This window comes from Rattus rattus, chromosome 11, assembly GCF_011064425.1.
Source record: "Rattus rattus isolate New Zealand chromosome 11, Rrattus_CSIRO_v1, whole genome shotgun sequence".
In the NCBI taxonomy this organism is placed as follows: Eukaryota; Metazoa; Chordata; class Mammalia; order Rodentia; family Muridae; genus Rattus; species Rattus rattus.
Genome location: NC_046164.1, coordinates 88,515,799 through 88,532,768, shown reverse-complemented (window position 1 = coordinate 88,532,768; position 16,970 = coordinate 88,515,799). Strand labels below are relative to the sequence as shown.

At 49.7% G+C, this 16,970-nt stretch overlaps 1 protein-coding gene across 2 annotated transcripts in view; it reads left to right on the top strand.

Moving 5' to 3' along the window:
* Positions 1–2,794: 2,794 nt before the first annotated feature.
* Positions 2,795–16,970, top strand: part of Cep68 (centrosomal protein 68) — a 21,634-nt gene continuing 7,458 nt past the window's right edge. Inside the window, exons 1-5 of one of the 2 annotated variants that reach the window (XM_032916959.1) lie at positions 2,795–2,914; positions 9,473–9,816; positions 11,087–12,598; positions 13,221–13,343; positions 15,490–15,586. In XM_032916959.1, the coding sequence (XP_032772850.1) occupies positions 9,514–9,816; positions 11,087–12,598; positions 13,221–13,343; positions 15,490–15,586 (2,035 nt within the window). In that variant the 5' untranslated portion in view covers positions 2,795–2,914; positions 9,473–9,513. Of the gene's footprint in view, positions 2,915–9,472; positions 9,817–11,086; positions 12,599–13,220; positions 13,344–15,489; positions 15,587–16,970 lie in introns of those variants that run through there. The other variant, XM_032916960.1, reaches the window with a different exon arrangement.

Here is a 16,970-nt window from a genome sequence, read left to right as displayed (position 1 = left end):
CCCCCCTCACACACAAATCATAAATGTCATAAAAAATAAAACTTTAAAAGACTTAGAGGATAATGCAAAATACTATCTGTACCTATATTCGGAAAGCACCAATGAATAAAACAGAAGTAAGGGATCAAGACGGATATGGTATAGAAATAAATGTCTCACTAGAAATGGCAGCTTCCTGTTTTGGAGAATGTTAAAGTCTCATTCATTGGTACACTTTACTGTTTTGGTTGTGATCATGTGTAAATCCTGGTCACTATCATACTCTGCAGTAATGTCTGAAAGGCTTAGAAAAATCAACTTGCCTTATTAAGACAACAAATGAAACTATATAGGTTCTTTTCTACACCAAGGATTAAAAAGCTGAGGGGTCTGGTGATGTGACGCAGCTCAGTTGTTTGACCACTTTCTGAGCATACACCAGGCTCTGGGTTAACTGTCCCGGCACATCAACCAGGTGTGGCGGCATGGATCTCCAATCCCAGCACTGGGGATGTAGTGGCAAGAGGACCTCAGACGATCAGTTATTCCCATCTAGCCTAAGATACGCGAGACCTTGGGGTTGGGGATTTAGCTCAGTGGTAGAGCGCTTGCCTAGGAAGCGCAAGGCCCTGGGTTCGGTCCCCAGCTCTGGAAAAAAAAAAAAAGATATGTGAGACCTTGTCTCAAGGAGGGAGAGTGGGAAGGAGGAGGGGAAGGGAGGGGGAAGAGGAAGGGGAGGGGAGGAGGAGCCTATAGGGTAGGTGAGAAGAAGGTGGTATAGTCCCTGAGCAGTGCAAGATCTGTCAAAGTGTTGGCGCCAGCCTGCCGCTGTAAAACACCACCATGGGAGTTATCCAAAAACAGCAACTGTCAAAACAGATACATCTCCTCAGCCTGCAGGAGGTACCCTACAGGAGCTGGCAGCACTTCCCACCTCAGCTTATGGCCTTCCCGAAATACCACAGCAGGAGCTGTTGACAATGATAACACCTTCTCCAGCCTCCCCCAGCCTCCCCAAGCAGCTCAGCAGTGATGGCGCCCCAGCCGAAGCAGCCTGTGGCTGGGAAGGACTTCCCATCCCAACCCATAGATAGACCCAATGCAAGGAAAAGGAGGTGGGGGTAAAAAGGCACCAATCCCTGAGCAGAAAACTCGCCAATCCCCGAGCTTCTAACAAAAATATACTAATCTCTGACACAAAAAAAGAAACCACCAATCCCTTAGCTCCCCAAGCTCAGACTTGAAATCTCACCAATCGTTAATCTGGAAATCTCTCTCCTAAAAAGCTCCACCCTCTAAGAAATCCTATATAAGCCCTGATCTTTTTTTTTTTTTTTTTTTCCATCCCCTGCTGTCTGCTCCTGTCAGAGGCGGCCACTCTCTACATCCTGGACCCTCCAATAAATCTTTTTTGAGATTTGCTATCTGGTGGGACTCTCTGGTCAGAAGAAGTCAAGAAGCAATGGAGAAGGAACTTTGGAACTGGAGCAGGGCTGAGGCTCCTGAGTTCCTCTACTCAGCTGGAGATACTCTCCCTTGGGAGCTGCACCGCCTCTGCTGAGGAGGCTTCCTCTCTGAGCTGTGTTTCCTGGACTTCTGGGTTTCAGGATGCCCTTCCTACTGAGCAGGAACACTTACAGAAGGACGGTGGGGCAAGATCAAAGAAGAGTACAGAACACACCTTGTTGAGACCATCCAGATACTCAATCGCGTTTACAGTATTGACTGCTAAACGACTTCGTTTAAGTCCTTTATTTTTTTTCCCCCTTAAACAAGTAACTGGATACACACTGGTAAATGCTAACTTCCCATTTGACATATTTCAGTTCTGAATTCCTTTTTAACTTTTTCCTTCTGGGTTGAAGAGGGAACTAAAGGCCTTGTATATAATACACTTTCCTTTTTTTTTTTTTTTTTTTAGGAGCTGGGGACCGAACCAGGGCCTTGCGCTTACAGGCAAGCTCCACCACTGAGCTAAATCCCCAGCCCCCATATAATACACTTTTACTTTAAAACACCCAGCACTTGGAAGACAGAGACAGAAGATCAGGACTTCAAAATCAGCCTGGGATACGATGAAATTTACTCTCACAAAAACAAAAAAAAAACAAACAAAAAAACAAAAAAACAAAAAGCCAAATAAAAAGCTGGTCATGATAGAGCTTGCCTGTACTCCCTGCACTGGGGAGGCTGAGGCAGGAGAAGCCCTGGGACCAGGCCAACCTGTCAGTCAAGTTTGTGATCCTTAGGTTGGACTCTGTCGTGTTAGGATCAGTCCAGCTCCTTCTGTAACCGCACAGGCCCAGGCCACTATGGAAGTCCCTTCTCCAACTATTGGTGTGACAGTCTGGGCCTCCTGCGACTCAGAGGCTCCGAATGGTGACGACGGGCAGAGGGATGCTCAACCCAAACCTGGTCTTCGCCCGCCTCCCGCTCTTGCTTCGAGCATGCCTTTGGAGTTTTCACATAACGTAAAAGGGGGAGCACCAGGCCTGGAACCACCCTCCCTGCGGCGGAGAGCACGTCCGCCCAAACACAAGCCTGAACCCACAGTGGCCCCCGCAGCCCATCCGCCAAGAGCGCCCCCTGCTACCCGCGCGAGTCCGCGTGGGCGCCAGGACCGCGAACACCCACCCCGCCCGCGCGTCGAAGCAGCGGAGAAAGGAGCTCCGGCCTCCCATAGGCCAGGGCCCTGCAGGGGGCGGGCTCTCATGCAGAAGCGGGCTGCGGATTAGTGAAGCATCCGAACCGAGGGTCTGGATTGGCTGCTTCGTCGGGCGTCCTCCGCGGAGAAGCGGCACGGGCGGAGGGCGTGGCGGGCGCTGGGCCCTCCCAGCCCCAGGAGTGCGGGCGCCCGCAGGAGGCCCGTCGTCGCTGCTTGGGACCCCGGCCCAGCTACCCCAGCCGCTTGGGACGTGCGGCGGCGCGGAGTGAGGTAAAAAGGCTGTGGCGGGCGCGAGTGTCGCTGCGCCGAGACTCGAGACCGGGCATTCCCCGCGTGCCTGGGGCTGCGCGTGGGGGACCCTGTGGGAGGCCCGCGGCCCGGAGGGCACAAAGGCTGGCCGCAGTGGGGGCGCCTCGCGCCTTCGCCTCCATCTTGCGGGCCGTGCGGGGTGGAGGCGAGCGAAAGGGCAGGCTGTGGAGGGCGGGCGCGGCCTGCAGAGCGCGTGGGGCCGCACCTCTGGCAGCCATGCAGCTGTGCGCGCGTCGACCTTGGTCGTGGGGAATCAGCGGGTCACAGCGACTCGCGTCCGGGTGGCCGCTGCTTCCCCTGGCACAGAGAACGCATCCGAGGAGGAAAGCAAAGCGGCTCACTGGTTATCTCTAAGATCTACCCTTGTCACCTGTTAGCCAGTCTCCACAGCCCCGGGGCACATGCCCCAAACTTAATAATTTTATGATTACCATGTTTTATTCAGTGCGTTGTTTATTATTAAAAAAAAAAAAAAAAAAGGAAGCGAAAAACTGCCAATGCCCGAGCAGAGTAGACCTCGCTTGGAATTGACGAGGTTTAGACACGGAAAGAGGTAGTCTGGTATACAACTTGCGACACTTTGTGGTTCGGGCTTGGTTAAAATACAAGCCACCACTCCTCCTGTTCTCCCGAGCGGACTGGGTTAAATCTGGATTCCTTAGGAACAGTGTAAGGAACCCAGCTTCACATCATCACGAAAGCTTTTTTAAAAGTTTTTCCCTGTCCCCACAACTGAAAAACATACCCTTCTCTGGGCGGCCTTTATGGGCTTCTGTTGGCACTGAGGTGGTTTCCCCATCCCCTAACAGGATGAAAGGTCTGTAAGGGAAGGAAGCCAAAAGAAAACAAGAACAAGTTAAGCCAAAAGTTGAGGAAACCGGCACCTTTAGAAGCCTTTAAATTGTTGGATTATTTTTACAGGTTAGGGAAGCAGCTGTGCTCTCGGAATTGAATCAGACGTCAGTCCCTTGCTCACTACTAATTCAGGATAAGTTCACTTCTCTGTGCCTTAGTTTTTCTCATCTATAAAGTGGAATTTAGGCCCCAGCACGACGAGGAAAAAAGGGCATGGATAGGTAGAGGAATAGTGCAAATCCCTAAAACACCTAAGATAAAAAGAGGTACTTGAAAAGACCCACCAGAGTGCTTAGAAAAGAGAGGCAGGTGGATCACCGAGACTCAGGCAAGCCTGGCCTACATAGTGTGTCCAGGATAGCCAGAGCTATATAACACAGAGACCCTGTCTCGTGTTGCCCCCGCCCAAGTACCAGTACCAAGCATCTGTATAATTCTTGCTTCTTCACTGTCTCTGTCCTTTCATTTTTTTTTAACTTACCAAATTGTTTAATGAAACAGTGCAATATTAATATCAACATTTGACAAGTATAACATGAGAAAAGAAAGCTTCACACCGGTTTCTCGTAATTTAAGTGGGAAAAAAAAATCAACTAAATATCAAACCAAAAAAGATGGGGCTGGAGAGATGGCTCAGAGGTTAAGAGCACTGACTGTTCTTCCAGAGGTTGCGAGTTCAATTCCCAGCAACCACATGGTGGCTCACAACCATCTGTAATGGGATCCAATGCCCTCTTCTGGTGTGTCTTCAGACAGCGACAGTGTATTCATATAAATAATAAACAAATCTTTAAAAAAAAAAAAGATAATCCAGCACAGCAAATTAAAATAAATCTAGAATGCAAGTTGGCATTTGAAAACCAAATTATCACCGAACTGTCTCGACCTGCCAGCCGCCCAAGTAATGATGAAGAGATCTTTTATTAGTTTTGAAAACTTAGCCTTAGGTTAGGCTTGTTTCCAACTATCTCCTATAACTTAAATTAACCCGTTTATACTTACCTGCCGTCTGCCACGTGACTTGTTCCCTCTCCCCAGCACTGTCCCGTTTCTTTCTCCATTTCTGGCTGGCCATCCTTCCCTGTCCTTTCATTCTTGAGCCCTTTGTGATGGCTGCTGTGACCTGGGAAAGTATTCATAGATTTAAAGTCCTTACCCTGTTGTGGCAGGAAGAGGGTCTGGAAGTATGTACCAGGCCCTGGCCCACCACTGCCTACCGCTGTCAGGGCAGCACCAATACACGCCACCATCCACCCACAGGGCCACTAGGACCGCAAGGTTGAAACTTTTTAAGAATTTTAATTCTTGAACGTTTCATATGGGGGCTGGAGAGATGGCTTAGAAGTTACGTGCACTGGCTGCTGTTCTTCTAGAGGACCCAGGCTCAGTGCCCAACACCCACATGGCCACTACAATTGTCCGCAACTCCAGTCCCAGGGGTCCACCCCTCTTCTGGCTTCTGTAGGTACAGCATACATGTGCATAGGAAAATTGCATACCTGTATGCAGTGTGCTGATCATATCTGTCCTTCACCACAGTTCTCCTCAGGGATCCCCACCACGTGAAGCAGTTACTTTGTGTGGAGGTCAGAGGCAGCACACATGCGTGTGGTAGGGACAGGACAGTTTATGAGAGCATTTTCTCTCCTTTTCTAAAAGCTGACCACAGTTTTCCTGATACCCACCCTGCATACAGCTAGTTTCGGCCATCTCAAGCCTGTCTTCCCTTTTGTCATTATGAATTTACCCCTTGTGTGTTGCCGTCCTGCCTAGCTTGGCCTCCACTGTGCTGCCCGCTCCCAGAAGCCGTGAAGCCACATATCCTGTTGAGCTCCATGCCCTGCTCACGCCTTTCCTCTTCCTCGCTTACTAGACACGATCTGCCGCTGGGTGTTATGGCGTTTCTCTCTGGACCTGTGAGTCCAGTGAGGCTTCATTGTTGAGGCCCCAAACCGAAAGGAGCATCCCTGCCGGTACAGGTGGCTGTCGGTGGCCGTGGGAACAGAGACCGCATTTGTCACAACAAAAATGTTGACAGTTGGGATAGATGCATGTTTCCTAGGGCGGTGCTGCTTAAAGAATCATGCAGAGGAATTTTCTCTTGTTCAGAGATTTGCTCCTTGGTGAATCATTCCTCTGTTTGAATGAGTTAGAAGTGAACGCGCTCCTTCCCGCACTTGCCAGGCCTCTCTCATTTGCTCTGAACAGGAATGTGTGGGAAGAAGCCAGACAGCTAGGACAAGCTTGCTTGAGGGTGACTCAACAGATACCAGGAAGGGTCAGGTGTCCTGTGTGTGTGTGTGTGTGTGTGTGTGTGTGTGTGTGTGTGTGTGTGTGTGTGTGTAGATAGAGATATAGTGCTGAATGTGGTTTTACTATGGGACGAGAGAAAGCCACTTGATCACACCTAGTGATGGCTGATGGTCATATAGCCTTTGCAGGGTCTGGGAACTGAGAGATTTAACAGTGGGTTTCTGTTGCGCCCTGGAAGATGCTAAAGCACAGGTAGTCCCTTGATTGGCAGTTCTGTGTTCAGACCTTCCTCAGAAAGGAGGCGGGTGGCATTGTTCATTTCCTGTGCTGGCGGTGGCTAAGACCGTGGTATATCTGTAAAGGAAAGTTGGGTGTGTGGACCGGGGCCCACCCAAGAGGCTGTACCAGCATCTGCCAGGCAAGCCTTGGAACCCAGAGTATTCCAGCTGGGTCCCAGACGCTAGCCATGGAGCCGCAGGAGTTGGTGTTTGCTCTCCTATGTATGGTCTTGATCTTATCCCTTGCTATCACTGTCACCCCATTCTTCGCTTCGGGAGCGGGACTGTATATCCTAAACCTTGTATGCTGGAAGTATGTGACGTCGTTGGCTGTACAGGAACTTACAAACCAGAGTACTGAGTTTCAGAAGACTTGGTGGTGGCTGTACGTTTTCTGTATGTATGAGTTTTGTGTTTTGCCTATATGTATGTATGTGCACCACATGTGTGTCTGATGCCTGAGGAGGCAGAAGAGACAGTCAGACCCCTAGAACTGGAGTTTAGATGGTTGTAAGCCACGATATAGATGCTGGGAATCAAACCCGGGTCCTGTGGTAGTCAGTGCTCTTCACCTCAGAGCTCTCTCTCCCGCCCCCAGCAGTTTTGTTAAACAGTATCGGATCTGTCACTGTGAATTTTTTTTTAATGTTGGACTGAATGTATTTTGCATTATAAGATGGCTATGAACCTATTAGTGGGTAGGGGAAAGAGAAGGAAGGTTATGGCTTAACAGTGGTTAAGTTTGGGTATGGAGTTACGGTTATTATTTCATCCTGGCAGGATATGGAATCATGTAGGGACGGTTTTCTGGGTGTATCTATACTGGATTATTAGCTTAGGTTAGTTGAGGTGGGGTGCCACCTCACCTGTGGCTGGGGCCCCGGAATGGATGACAAGGGAAAGTGTGAGCACCATCTCTCAAGCATCACTTCGTGCACCTACTGTGTATGCAGTGTAGGCGCAGCCCACAGGCCCCCTCCCAGGACCTTCCCACTGTGACAGATGCATTCTTGAACTGTGAGCTAGGATAAACCCCAGCACCTCCATAGGTGCTTGTCAGAGCAGCAAGACCACAACCTATGCAGGGCAGACCATGATTTATTAGCAGATTCATAAGTCAGACTGTGAAGAGTGTGGTTCTCCCAACTGGGAGAATAACCACATAGATTCTGTCTTCAGAAGTATTATTCAGTGGAAATCATCAAGTTTCAGGCCTTTTTTTAAAAGAAAAACTTTTTATTACATGTATTTTTGTGTAGCCAGATCATCCTCACATCCTGAACCTAGAATCTTGTACATGCTAAGTAGCCAAGTTCAGAATCTAGCTCTTGATGAACCAGGCAGCGGTCAGTGTACCAGGAGCTATGCTACCCTTAGATCTCCAGACGAGCTCTCGGGTTCTGGTTCAATCCCTAGTACTGTTTTTTGGGGTTTTCTTTTGAGGGAGGGAGTTGTTTCTTTTGTTTTGTTTTGAAGTGGGGAGAGACAAGGTTTTGAATGGTATGCCTTGCCCTGTTCAGCACTTATAAAGTATCTATGTGGGAAGATACTTGTGTTTGTGTGTGTCTCATGTGATAGGAGTCACACTAACACTAAACAATACTGCTTGCCTGTGTTTGTGGGACTGACTGTTGAGTGGTAAAGACTTGGTTGTTATATGGAGATTAGGCGCTGTTGCTAACAGAAGACAGGTGGGCTCAGAGCCCTGAAGGATCTCGTGCTTACAGGAGTGAGCTGGGTGCATTTAAAGTAGGTTTTCCTCTGAAGTCGTGCGTGTCACAATGGCCTGAGCCCCATGTGCCCAGGTAAGGGGGAGCAGGAATTTCATATTCTACCTGAGTTGTATTTCGTGGCGTGAAAGCCAAACAGGATGAGCCTGAGGTGGCCACTCTTTCCCACCTTGTCAGCTTCCAGTCTCTGAGGAAAGTAAGGCTGTCCCTGTCCAGGTTAGTCCCAGTGCAGGTGACTGCACACACTCAAGTGCTCACTGCTCCCCGTACCCACTTCCATGTCCTTCAGGTCAGACTTCCTCCTGTCATCCCACCAGTGCTGGGAGGAGCGCTGGCTGCCCTCTGTTGTCTGGAGCTCTCGTTCTGCAGATCCCACTGAGTCTTTCCTTTTTCCCCAGCTCCTCCCTCACCAGTCGCCTGGGTTGCTCTGCTTTCTCACACAAACTCACCCCGTTATCACCCAGCTTTCTGGGGCTTCCTGGGGCTGTCAAGGTCAGCATACACCAAGGCAGCCTGACAAGGAGTGCTGATCTGCTTCTGGTCATTGAGAAACCCCATTTGGTCCATAGTCTGGTTGTCTCCTCCCACCAAAAAATAGTTAGAAGCATCCTCCTGAGCCCAGTGAAGGTCTAGGCATACCTGAAATTGCTATCCTCTGAGGTAGAAAGGATAGAACCAGACTCAGGCTGCTAACCAAGCCATTGGCTGAAGAGAACCACTACAGGGCTGGACCCCTTAATGAGGTTGAGGTAAAGAAGTGACAACATACACACAGGCCCAAGATTCTTCTCTGAACTACATCTATGGAGCTGCACACGGAAGCAAGGCCTCGCCGTTAACCCCTGTTCCATTCTCCCAAGTGCAGTAGCCACCTCTCCAGTCTGTCCCTGTGCGATGGCCACAACAGTGAGAAGAGCAGCCCTAAGACAGTGATCTGTCCTGAGGTGTGGGGACCTGAAAAGCATCTCGTGAGCAGATGGTCAGAGGGGTCTTATCACACGCCTCCACCGTGGGAAGTCGCCATTAGCCTGTGCTTACCTTCTTTGTCAGCTGCCAAGCTAGGAAGATAATGGCCTTGGGATTTGGGTCTGCCTCTCAGATCAGCTGGCTTACACTACTTCTTTCTTCTGTCGCCGTGTTTTTTGACCCAATGAAGCACAGGCTAGCCAAGTCACACCTGTCCTGACTCTTAGGAGACAGTGTCACAACGACAGAGGACAAAGTCATACTTGGGCATTCCCTTTGAAGGGTCTGGGGCTGAGGAAGAGCCAGATGTTGGCACTTGGCCATGGAAGTCATCACCATTCCTTTGGCCAGAAAAGTTTGTCTTCACTTAAAAATCAAGATTTTGATGCACACATCAAAAAAAATCTATTTTTCTCTTTTCTTCCCTCGTTTTGTAGGTTCCTGAAGGCTTCAAAGGAGACCTAACAGGGGAGGCTCCATGTCCCTGGGTGAAGATGAGGCTGAGACAGAAGTGTCTGTCAACACAGAGGTCCCATCCTGTGGCAGGTGGGACTCTGGGAGGCTGCTGTCCCCAGGGCAAGAACCAGAGCATCTGGAAGTCCAGGGAGGGCCACTGTGGAGGACCGAGGCTGACCCTGGCTGCATCTCTGGAGGCTTCTTGTCACAGACCCACACTGCCAGCAAAGAACCAGTAGCAGACAGGTCTAAGCCTCCCCTCAGTGGCCCACTTCCTTCTGCCAGTGTGGGAACTGGAGAGCTTTTACGCCCTATGGGAAGCCAAGTAAGTAGGAGGGAGCTAAGGCTGGAGCCAAGCTGGGGCTGTTGTTGGGTGTCCATTTCCCTGACTCTTACCCTCGCCCCAGGCACTATAAGGTGGGAGCTGTGTGATCCAGGAACGAGTTGTTTTCCAGGTTCTCCTGGTGAGTTGGACCTTGAAGTTGGCAAAGGGTTCTGTGTGTTCTCCTGTTCCCAAAGAGTCGCTGAGGACTTCTGAAGCACAGTGATAGGTTCATTGGGAGCCTACTGTCCAGAGGACTAGGATCAGGAGTTGCTTAACAAGGGAACCCCACCCCCGTCCTGCTTCTGATTTAGTGATCTGAAAGCCTCTAGGGGACCCTGGGAAGACTTGGTAGAGGGCTGTGGGCTCCCAGACCAAATCCTCCTGGTGCTGGCCAGAACCTGAAACTCCTTTAGTGGGCAGCTGTCTCTGACCTCCATGACTGTGAAGAACAAGGCAGCGCCCTCTCTCTCTGGTGAGCCGTGTGAGGCAGGGGTCCCCTGTGTCCTAAGGCCAGTGCATCTTCTAAGCCCTGCAGCGGGAAAGAGATCTGCTGCTGCTGGCTCTGACAACCTGTTATGTTCAGCCCACCACAGCCCAGAACAGCTTTGATTTGAGCTTGTGGCTGCTTGCTGTGCTCGGAGCCCCATCCTGTGAGAAGGCTCCAAGCATGACTTGGAGAGAATAATGCCAGGGTCCTTACAGAAAGTTGTATAGATAGTTCATTAGCCTCAGGTCATCTGGTTCTGAAGCCCTTATGTTGGTTACCCTGTCTTCTTCTGTGGTGAGTTACTCCCTGAAGATTAAAAATCCAGAGTGAAGAGGGACTGATTTTGCCAGCCTACTGGCACATGAACTGAACAGGGCACACCTACCCCACCCTGTGGTTAATGGTGATGGAGAGGTTTCATTTGCCATGACCCATAGTCAGAGAGGCTTCTGCATGCAGAACTGTCTTTGAGTTCTCCTCTTAAAATGTGAATAAGTAACTTTTGAAAAGATGGGTGGGACTTAGTTGCAGGAGACTTCCCAAGATGGGATGAGTCTTGGTACTAACCACTAGCAGTGGGCAGACACCTTGAGATCTTCCCTGGATGCCTCGGGCACACAAGCAAATCTGTCTTTCTACCTTCCTTTCTTGTTTCTTCCTTTTCTTTGTTTTTATTGATATTCTTCCCGAATCCCCTCCTTCAATCTTGTGAAGAAAACTGTTCTTTAAAATCAAGAAGTCTGCTCAGTTTCATCACAGTGCCCTTCCCCCTTGTTATTGTAGATGGAGGAAAACAAGCCTCCTGCCTCCCGGGACCTACTTCCAGCTATTAAAGTCCTTGGAACTATAACCGTTTGCTCAGGACATGAGGCTGACAGTGAAGACTTCCAGCCTGCAGTTGCTCCATCTCAGGTGTTGGGCCTTGGCCAGCAGCCACACATCTCAGGTCTCCCTCTCCTGTCCCAGTGGAAGCCCACGGTGAGCCCAGGCGCTCCTCAGCTCTCTAGCGGAAGCATCTCTGTCTCCTCGGTGGGCAGCAGTCTCCAGGACCACCTAGACAAGGCAGAACCTCAGAGTGGCTCCTTTGCCAACATCTCCTCTCAGGAGTTGACTGTACCCCAGGCAGCCCACTCTGTGGTGGGGGCAGGGTCTCCGTTCCAGTGGTCAACACAGCCTGTGGCCTCTGGCGGCGATGCTACAGGCCTGGGTAAGAGACACCTCTCCTTTCAGGCAGAATACTGGGCCTGTGTGCTTCCAAATTCTCTGCCTCCTTCCCCTAACCGTCACTCTCCACTCTGGAACCCAAATAAAGAGTACGAAGATCTGCTTGACTACACTTACCCTCTGAGGCCTGGGCCTCAGCTCCCCAAGCAACTTGAAAGTCATGTGCTGGCTGACCCTGTCATGCAGGACTCAGGTGTAGATCTGGACAGTTTCTCTGTCTCCCCAGCAAGCACTCTCAAGTCACCCACTAATGTCTCCCACAATTGCTCATCAGCGGAAGTGCCTACTCTGCCGTTGTCTGGAGCCAGAGAGCCATGTCTTGAGCGCTGGCCCTTGGGAGTGTCCCAGAAACAGGGTGGCACAAGCTTGGCATCCTGGAACCAGTTGGCATCGACCCCTAGAACCCCAGGCACGGAAGGTGCTTCTTGGGAGAACAGAGAGGCAGCCCTGAGGGGCACAACAGAGGACTATCTCCCTAGAGGCAAGAACGCCAGTGCGGGCTCTCCCCAGCTGAAGACGAAGGAGAAAGGACCACCCTTTCCCAGAGGAGAGAGGGAGAAGACAGGCAGACAGAGTGCTGGGTGTCCAGCCTGTGTGAAGCCTGAGTGGCCATCAGAAGAGGAGATTGGAAGTGATGAGGAGTACCTCGCTCTGCCCTCCAGGCTGACGCAGGTCTCTAGTTTGGTGTCCTACTCAGGTGCCAGGCCCACCTACGTGACCCCACCCACTGGGGCTGCTGAGGGACACAGGTCACTGCAAGTGTCAGACAGTGATGAGCCAGCTTCCCCCACGCTGGACGCCAGCCAAAGGCAGCATCCTTCTGGCCCTGCCTTTCAGGGGCCTGTGGGCCAGAGCCCCTGCTTCGGACACTCTGTCCAGGCCCAGGACTCTAGAGGCAAAAGTAGGCTGATGAGCAGCCAGACCCTTGGGGTCTCTGCAAAACAGCTGAAGACTCACCCCTCCTCAAAAGCTGTGTCTGACAAGTGGCTGTTGTCGGAGCCAGTGGCTGGAGAGAAGCTTCCCAGGAGAATAGAAGAGCAGGAGAAAGCGTCTCTACTGCAGTGTGTGCAGGTAAAGATGTTCATGGAGAAGCTTCTGGAAAAAGTGGTCTTTCCCCAGCCCACCAACAGCATGTCTCAGCACCCTCAACATATATGACCCCAAATTCTAGGTGTCGTTCTCCTTTAATGATTGTAAAAATTGGCAGAGAAATTAGGTCACGTGTAGCAGCAGTGTTGCGTGTGCTTTGGTAGAAGTTGATCAGTGTTCACTGTAGCTCGGGTAGCTCTAATTTACTCATTCACCATGCATCTGCTTTTCTGCATAGAAAGTTTAGTGGTCGCTAACGGTCCTTGTTCCTCGGTAGTCCCATTCTCACCTTCAGGACTGCATTCTGAGCCTGGTTCTGATATCACGTCTGGCTGAGACACAACCAAGTATGACATTCATCATCCTCACAGAGGAGAATCTGGAGTCATGGGGTGGAGGTGGAGACAAACGACCAGATGAAAAAACTCTAGACAGTTTGTATGCCAAAATGGTGGCATTTTTAGCCTTTGGACAAGGTAAATAGCAGCTCAGTCAGATGTACCATGTAGACTTCTTTTGTTGTACTGGGCCCTGAACATGGCTGAAGTAGGCAGACTTCATCACTCAGCTCAGTCCAGCCCACCAGTTGTTCTTGTTTCCACAGACATTTTGCTGTCAGCTAGAAGAGCTGATCTGCTGGTTGTATAATGTCACAGATGTTGCTGACCTCAGCGCTCCACCCAGGGCCAGCCTTACAGGTCTCAAGTCTTCTCTGCAGCTTTACCGGGTAATATGTAGTCCTGGCTTGTTCATCCATGGGGATGGGAGTTAAATCACTTTTACAAAATAAAAAAAATATCAAGTAACTGGAATCTTGTAGCACAGTTGACTATTTTATCTGATAAATCTAATTAAGGCGTCTTTTTCAAAGTCTCAGTGTTGAACACTAAAATATGAGGTAACTTGTAAGTGAGAGAGAGGATAATCCCAGTCACTGAGAGGAGAGACGCTTCAGAGGAGTTTGCATGGGACTCTGGCAGACATCTCGGGATTAGAATCCTAGGCTTTGATTTACAGACACTAGTCCAGTATGACAATTAGCTAGACACGTGTACAGCTATGCAGTGGCCGCCACACCAGACAGTGCAGACACAACATACAACACCGAAAGTTCTTTTGGACTATATTGGTGTTTATGGAGCTGAGCTGAAACTACTGGATCCAGGCACAGACAAGAACAGATTTATGCCAAATTTATCCAAAAGTTTGACATCAGTTTGTGCCTGTGTTTGGGACTTCAGGTTTTATTTCGGCCTTTGTGTTACTAAGGTCTGTTATTTCACCCCTGTGAGTTTTAGTTAACTTGATACTAGATTAAAAATATATTGAATTGGAGGGTAAGTCAGTAACTACTACCTCAGTTAACCTTGGCTGACTTTAGTCGCATGTTGGTGGGTAGCGGTTCTGGCCCAGGCCTGCTGCTAGTCTGGAGGGAGGGAAGTGCACAGGTCTTTATAACCCAACCCTTCTTCAGCAGCAGGGGGAGGTTTACTTCAGCTTCTACTCATTTACCACCAGCCTCTGACTGGCATCATGGGGTGAGGAGACCACACCTCATCTGGAGGGGAGGCCCTTTGTTTTCTGTCTTAGAAGCAACTAAAATCCAGCCTGGGCTAGCCAGCTGTCCCCTCCTGGTGGGGATGCTGTTAGATACAGTGTAGAGACAGAACCGTGAGGACGGAGATGAAGGCTGAATCTGAAGGTGCACCCCGTTCACTGCTGTGTGATGGGGAGTCCCAGGACAGGGACTGCTCTGACTTCTCTCAGGAGCTTTTCCTGGCCGAGCTAAACAAGTCAGGTGGACTTATAACATTCTCCATCTTAGCCCTCGTAACACCCTGTGACTCAACTCCCAGACGAGCCATCTTGCATTATAGGTAGCTAGGATCTGAGCCAGGAGTCACCCCTGCATGCTGGTCCAGCTTAGGCCTCTGTGTACACAGCTACAGTGGTGGGGGGCTTCTGTGGCTGTGCTCACAGTTCAGCTATCACTCATCCCCTCCCCTCCTATACTGCAACTTCATCTTAATGTAGCAGAGACAAGGCAATGTCTAAACTGCTAAGCACAAGACAATAAAAGACAGAAAACAAATCCAAGAACAAAATGAGCACCTTCAAAATACTAACCTGTCCCATGATGCCTGTCCCATGTCATGGGTTCAATTTTATACAGCTCTTAGTGGCTAAGGGAAGATTTTTAAAAAAATTGCTATAGCCTTTAATCTCAGCACTGAGGAAATAGGCAAGCTACCTCCGAGTTTGTGGCCAGCCCAGTGCACACGGTGAGTTCAGGGACAGCCTGGATTCCATAACGAGGCCCTGTCGGTGAAGAAGTAAGAATAGGAATCATCAAGGCCTTGTAGCTGCGAGGGGAGACCTGCTTGGATGAGCTCTTCAGAAAAGAGCAGCTACCCTGATACTAAGGTGTAGCATGGGGTCAACAGAGGGGGCATAGAGAGAGAGGTCCCAGCTCTGCATGGTTAGTGCAGTGGCAGACTGCTGCTGGAGAGTGTGCTTTATCGTGTCAACCCCACACCGCAGAACACCAGCAAGTAGGATACAGCTCGGAATCAGTGTTCAAGAGGCAGCCTCTTCTGGGGAGAACCTTCTGTTGGGCGGGGTGCAGGTTTGTGGTCTTACCACTAGGGGGAGTAAAGAGCCTCTGTGAGACCAGCCTGAGCTAAAGCAAAACCCTGTCTCCAAAAACAAATCAATGCATGTATTCTATGGGTTCAGAGGCTTGACACAGCCAGACCACCAAAGGACTCCTGAGCGCATGCTCCCTGTCTGCCATGTTAGAGAGGGCTAGCGGAACCTAGCACAGTGTTCTTCTACAGCAATGGTATTAAAGCTTTTCTTCTCCTGATCTTAAGCAATTTAAGAAAGATATAGACGAACATCAGTCCCTGACAGAGAGCGTCTTGGAGAAGGGAGAGATTCTTCTTCAGTGCCTGCTGGATAACACCCCAGGTGGGTAACCGAGAGCAGTCTGTTTGGTTATGCTTGTATACACGTAATTGACTTACCTGTGGGCCCAGTGTGAGGCCACCACCGTTCTACTAGCCATTTTAACTGACTTGTTGCTTTTTCTAATACCTGCTTCTGAAGTATCTACATCGTTTATCCACATCTTTAATCAAATGACTATTAATACTAGTAGTTTTGTTTCTTATTGCTTGGCTAGCCAAGAACTCACTACAGATAGGCCAGGCTAGCCCTGAATCTGTAAGGATTCTCCTGCCTATGCCTTGAGTCCTGGAATTACAGGCTTGAGCCACCACAATCTCATTTTGTGAGACAGTCTCCTAGCACCTGATAGCCTTGTGGTAGGTATTTATTTGCATTCCTGTGTATGATATGGATTCCAGAGATCAAAGTCAAGTCATCAAACTTGGCAACAAAACCTTGAGACCTACTGTGCTGGCTCTATAATATCTTTTGTTTGTTTTGAAACAGGGACTCACTATATAATAGCCCTGGCTGTCTTGGAATTCACGAAGCTAGCCTTCAGCTCAGAGATCCACCTGTCTCTGCCTCCCAAGTGCTGGGATTAGAGGCTATGCCACCATGCCCAGGAAACCCCTCGCTTCCCCTTTAAAAGACTTTATTTTCAGTATGGACGTATCTCTGTGAAGGTATATGCGTATAAGTACAGGTCCCCTTGGAGGCCAGGACATCAAATCCCCTCCCAGCTACAGTGGCTTGTAAGCAGCACAATGCAATGCGATGAACTCAGGTCCTCGGAAGAACTGTGTTAGCTTAACCACTGAGACACCTCCTGCACCGCATGTCTGTCTATGTTTGTTTCGTGTGTGTGTGTGTGTGTGTGTGTGTGTGTGTGTGTGTGTGTGTGTGTGTGTGTGTGTGTGTGTGTGTGTACCACATGCATGCAAGAACATGTGGACATCAGAAGGTGTTGGATCCCCTGCAACTGTACCTAAAAGGTAATTGTGAGTCTCCAGGCAGGTTAGGAACCAAAGTTGGGTGTTCTCCGAGAGCAGTAAGTGTTCTTAACCATCTCTAGCTTTGAGTGGCCTTCTTTTATTTGGCCTTTGTTTGCTTGAAGCCACTGCCAAGGAAATCTGTGGCTGTGAGCGTGAAAGATAGATGCTACCACTGCTCAGTAGCTGCACCTCCAGCCTTGTACTTCGGGTTTCAGAAGTAGCCAGAGCTCTCCTGTTCTACTGCAAGAAAAGATGCACACTGCCTAATAGAGTCCCACAAAGAACCCGCTAGCTTCCTTCCATCACTGTCGCCAACCCATGATGGTGGAGTTGTGGGCATAAAAGTAAGTTTATTATAAATCAGGCACCAAACCTACAAAAAATATTCTTTTTAAATAATTTTTTTAATG